This window comes from Gigantopelta aegis, chromosome 10 (assembly GCF_016097555.1).
Source record: "Gigantopelta aegis isolate Gae_Host chromosome 10, Gae_host_genome, whole genome shotgun sequence".
Taxonomy (NCBI): Eukaryota; Metazoa; Mollusca; class Gastropoda; order Neomphalida; family Peltospiridae; genus Gigantopelta; species Gigantopelta aegis.
In genome coordinates, this window is record NC_054708.1 from 60058140 (window position 1) to 60064139 (window position 6000).

A 6000-nucleotide genomic window follows, 5' to 3' on the forward strand; every position below is an offset into this window, starting at 1 on the left:
AACGGTTGAAACATGGTGCCACAAATTTTTAATATAGGTTATATATTGAGTATGTAACAAGATTCGGACGTAGAAAGAACCACACTTTCTATGTCCCTCCGCACTAATTTTGATTATAGATACCTTTTCAGTGTTAGATGGTTCGATGAATGTGCAGCTAAACATGTGTAGGAATAAACTTGTCTTGAATTTCATTATTATTTATAACAAACATGATTAGGATAGTTGGGATGGGAAAAACCCACTGGTTCTGAGGTGGTTCAATTAGAACTACGACCCAGGTATTTTAGGTGTGTACCCAAACTACCGACTGAATTAGATACCTCATATTATTATTTTAATTTTTTTTAAATAACTTGTTAAACGTAGGCCTACAATTAGTTCAAGTGATAGTGTTGGTTGGGACAATAACATGCAAGTGGCATTTTTAATTAAACAATTACTCAACCAGTCTCCCTCCCTCAACATTTTGTAACATGTCATTTGACCTACCCTTACCAGTTACAAACGGCTTTGACATCTATCAAGTCAGCATTAAGTTATTGATCAAGAACGGTCCCAATGTTGTTGATAAAAAATATCCAAAATCTGTCATTACAAAGGATTTTATTCCGAACGTGGGATGCTATTATAAAGATAACCTAAAAACCAATAATTTTAGACACCATCATAAATGTAACAAGCTGTCAAGTAGACCAGTGTGTGCAGGCAGCCAGAGTTCCAAAAGTAAAAATAATCTGACCCTGCTTGCTCCGATTGGTCAAAATGTCACAGAGTACTGTGCATCAAATCATGTTCCAGTCACATGGTCTGTGACTTTCTAACATACGTATTGAAACAAACAACAATTAAATAGTTGGGTATGATTACTGTTACTATAGTGTGTACATATGTACATATATAAACAACAGATGTACATTCATTAACCTCTGTTTGAAATACAAATATTTAAATGAAGTTTTATTTGATTTTTTTTTTTAATATAAAAAAAATAAAAATTATAGATGTAAAACCCCCCAGACTTTTGGTTTTTGTAAACGAGACCTAAGCCTATTCTTACATACCAGTTATTTCTTTTCCTTCTTTTTATTATCAAGCTTACTTTCTTCCCATGTCTAACAAAGGCTTTCAAATAGCATATCCTGGATTGGACAAAACTGGCTATTCGCAGCGAAGCTGACGAAATCCAGCCACGGGAATGTACTATACACAAATACTACTTGCGATCGCACGATACTACTTGCGATCTAACTCTTGTGCGAGGCACGGCAGTCCACAGGCACTTGACATAGATTAGTATACATGAATAAAATTCAAAATGTATTGTATATCAGTAAATTTGAAATATTTCCACAATATTTTGCTTATACTACGTTGTGATCTATCACCTTACAAAAGTGGACTGTTTCTAATTAATAATAACTTAAATAGGCGTAGGAGTTCTGATGGGATTGGTACGTCTTCAAAGATGTCTATTAGACCAGTGTTTTCCGATCTGTATAGCAAAGATAAGTACCAGTTATATATTACAAGCATGAATGCTGCCGTTCTCGTTAAATTTTTTACTTTTTCTGGTATTAGGCCGGGAATTTTTTTTAACTTCCGTTTCCTATTACATGCTGGAAAAATATAGGGTAGGTAGGTAGGAAAAACATTTTATTTTGGAAAATAATTTTATTTATGGATATTAAATAAAGGTGTTAACTACCGGTATCCAAAATATCCTCTGCATCTATAGAAATGCATTATGCAAACCAACAATACCATTCATCACAGTGTTTTCCTAGAAATGAAGTAAGGCATGGTAAAGTGACGTTTTTGGGGCATATTTTATGTGCAGTTTTAAATATAAGGGCTTTTTTCCCCATTATACAATTTTCAAAAGGACAAAAACCATATGGCCATTTTATTTTCTATATCTATTTCATAACTTAATTAAAAAAACGAAATATGTAGTACTATCTACATAGGTGTGTTTAAAGGCTTCTTTTTACATGGGCAACTTATAAATTTATAAAAGGCAAAGCATTTTGATTTTGAGGGCAACATGGTGCTAACCTATCTGTGGGAGAGTACATACAAAAGACCCCTTGCTGTTTAATAATAGGCAGGTTTACTCTCATACTAACACTTAACTTCTGTATTGGTCCAGGACAGACTTGGTTGAACCGTAATTGGATAGAAACCAGTAAATAAGTTATAAATATTTCTTTTAATGAAAAATTAAAAGAAGGGTTCAATATTTATCTGTCCAACAATAACATTTAAAAATTTTTTATGAATATTATCTTTCCTAGTGTATCTAAGAAATGGTAGACTTACCAATTTTATAATTTGCAATGTTAATTTTATTCTGTATGCATCCAGTATTAAAGTACACACTTGGTCTGAAGCAATCAATTGGTCCAATGAATAGAAATGCTCAGGATGCTCAGACAAATGTTGAAAAGTAAAGTTTGTTTTACTTAACAACGCCACTAGAGCACATTGATTTTTTTATCTTTAATATCATCGGCTATTGGACGTCAAACACATGGTCATTCTGACACTATTTTTAGCGGAAACCTGCGAAGTTCCCAGTGACCACTTACAAAAAATTACGAAACGCATCGAGATCTTACTGACATATTTAATCATTTGATTTGGCAGTAAACTCCATCAGTATCGGTAAACATTCCCTCCCCTAGTTTATCAGAAGGTCACTAAATTTCTACAAGGCCAGTTTGTCACTGGAGTAAATCATTAAATATAGTTATTATTATTATTATTATTATTAATCGGAACAGCTCGCTACGCTAGATGTAGAGTAAATCGGAAAAGATCGCATATATTCGTGAAAACAATTTTCCGACTCTTCGCCCGATATCTCACGAAATTTACCGCACTTCAATTTGAAGGGAAGTAACTCCATCAATCAATTGTCAGAAGAAAACATTTCATGGCTAACGGGTTGCCAATAAAACTAAATTTGCGACAGTAAAACCACCGATATACGTCCGCAAATCGGAAAACACAGTAGGGTTATCCCCTAAATGACACCAAATTAGTGCTTGTGATAGTTTTGGAATGTTTTCGTGGAAATCGTTGTTATATTAAAAAAAACATTTTTGGATATACAAAAAAAGTTTTAGGGTCGGCAGGTTCAAATTAGGGTCGGGCCGGGTAACCGGAAACAAACAATATTTTATGATACGCCTTATTAAACAGGTCTTTCTATCAGCTACATAAGGTAAATAGTGGCAATCAATATACATAATTATTTTTATGTGCGCTGTACGAGTGCGATCGCACCCACACACCTTAAAAGACAAGGTCTGATTCATGCTTTTTTTATATTACACCTACACAAACTGACCTGTGACAACAAATGCATATATAGGCCTAGATATTAAAAACTTACCCCATTCCATGTGGATCCCGGTCCATTGGGCCCATGTGACCGGGCATTGGAGCCTGGATTGGCATTCTGTGGCCAAGATTTGGAGGTAGCCCTTCCAGAGTGATAGGTGATGGGCTATTGACTTTCTGATGCATCAAACTACACTACACATCTGAAACAAGATATATACTGATTATCAATATGGTTCAACACAAACAAGTGTGATGACATACATATGGGAAGCAAATGACGGCAAAAATCATCAGTTACGACCAATTAAATCTACAGTTGATGGTCAAATATCAGACAACAGTCAGAAGACAGAAGGACTGTTCTGATCATGTGACAAATTTACCGCCAAATAAATGGTTTTGCAGACACGATAAAAGTTAAGTAAATATTTTCATTTCTCAAATAAACTATTATTGAGTGTATAAAACAGACAAATGGATAGTGGTATGAGACCAAATTATGTAACAGTAAGCTACTGAAGTTTTGGTGCATGCCGCCGCTTGTTTAGTTTGATGTTGAGTGTGCAGAATGATTGATTTTTTAATAGCATGTGAAAAAAGTGTGCATTTTAAAATAGCAAAGCTGGGTGCAGTAAAATATACTAGGTTGCAAAAAAATAGAGGGGTGCAGAAGAATGGGGGGGGGGGGGGGGGGGGGGGTGGCAGAAAAACACAATAGAGGGGTATAGTGAAAACCCTGTACACTGGTTAACATCTCACTACACTGGGCCATTAGTCAATATATCTCTGTACTGGTACCCCAGTCAACATCTCTCTATACAGAAAACATTTCTCTATACCCAGACTGCATATACATGTACACGATAAAACTAGCTCATAAAAACCCCACATTGGATAAATGTATCCATGTCATTTCATTTCAACTTATTTTTGTGTTTATATCCAATTAAGGTTCAAGCATGCTGTCCTGGGCACATACCTCAACTATCTGGGCTGTCCAGTGTTAATTGTTACTGAAAGAGAAGAGGGTGTAGTGCCTTACACCTACCAATTGAGTCGTTAAACTCACTCTGGGTTGGTGCCGGTACCGAGCTGCGAAGCCTGTACCTACCACGATGCCACCAAAGCTGGCTGTATCCAACATTGTTATGCTTGACAACAAAGGGAGGTAACTGTTATGTTCATAAACTCATCATTTGGCTTGAACAGGATAATAATAACCAATGAGCCAAATTTACAACAAAAAGTTAATCAGCCAATTTGAAAAAGATTGGTACCGGTAGTAACTGGTAAAGTCACTTGGTATGAGACATCTCCTGTAACTTTGTGTAAAGCGGAATCACCCAGCGGGCGATCACGTGACTTACGTCATGATATAGTTAAGCAAGCTTTGTAATCCTTATGACGGAGTGTCCCAAAATTTATCTGAATGTGGGTGCTGTCGGATTCTTTCTGTAGTGTGTGTATTAGTGATTAATATGTGGATTTATTTAAAAGGAGTAACTCGAAAATGATCGATGTAAACAGGACTGTTGTGGTATTAGAGCGGGAATTTTTGACTACTGTGTGGTGGGCAGCAATTGCTAGAAAATTACATAGGTTGGTCTCTGACTGTAGTCATGGCTGAATATCTGTCCAAATGTCCGTCTAGCCCTCTACAGTCGGGCTAGTTTAGCCTGTATGTTTTTTTTCCAAAATTCGTTAGCCTAATTAATTGTAATGTTTACAAGTTTTAGAGTATATAAATTGGGTACATTTTGATGAAAATGTGGGTATGTTTTGACCCAAAACTGGTTACATTTTTACAAAAATCTACTGTTTTGGTTAGGTATGTTTCGGTTTGGGTTTTGGCCAGGTCCAGTTAGGAAATGAGAGAAATCAGTTAATGATATTCACAGATTGTGAAGAAACACATGTTTATCAAAACTGTTATTGTTTCTGTTTTGTATGAGTACAGATTATAAGACGATATTGTAGCTTTAAATTTTGAAAAAGCGACAGGGTGCCTTTAATTTATAAACCTATGTAACATACTAGTTGTCCGAGTGTTTACTTCCATCACATGTCTATTAACGACACAATAATAAAAATTTGTAATATCTTATTTCATCAGTGGCTATACTGCGCATGCTAGTGATCCGTAGTAAAACATTATTACATATCCATTGTTTTCAACTCCAATCAAGAATTTTGAGGGACCAGTTTTTCGGCGACGGTCCGTTTATTGATAATTGACAGCTTAAAAGACAATTTTACCCCACTTAGAGGGGTCTAAGAAACTCTAAAATATCCCTAATCATAGCAAAAATACCGACTTTGGGAAAGAAACAACATACTTACGGAATAAATATGATTTGCTTGGTTCCCACTCTAAAAGAAGTAAGAGCAAACACCAATGTTAAAAACAGATGAACTTATTGATCTATAAATAGATTTTGAAAGAACAGACATTACACCGCAATGCATGATGGGACAGGTACTCGATGCATGCTATAAATAGAATTACTCACGTTGAAAAAGAACCGGCCTCAGTTGTCAGAGGCTAAATCCGAGGTGGGCGTGCCTGAACCTTTGTGGATATGGACACGTAAATAGAGTTCCCATCCCATCCCATCCCGGCCTCAGTTATTCCCACCCCGGGGTTGCTCA

At 35.9% G+C, this 6000-nt stretch overlaps 1 protein-coding gene across 3 annotated transcripts in view; it reads right to left on the reverse strand.

The window, feature by feature from the left end:
* LOC121382822 (LIM domain-binding protein 2-like) overlaps nt 1–6000 on the reverse strand; it is a 53049-nt gene extending 47049 nt beyond the window's left edge. For 2 of the 3 annotated variants that reach the window (XM_041512447.1, XM_041512444.1), the window contains exons 1-2: nt 5692–5796; nt 3401–3551 (exon numbers count right to left, since the gene is read on the reverse strand). In XM_041512447.1, coding sequence (XP_041368381.1) covers nt 3401–3534 — 134 coding nt within the window. In that variant the 5' untranslated portion in view covers nt 3535–3551; nt 5692–5796. Of the gene's footprint in view, nt 1–3400; nt 3552–5691; nt 5797–5861 lie in introns of those variants that run through there. The other variant, XM_041512446.1, reaches the window with a different exon arrangement.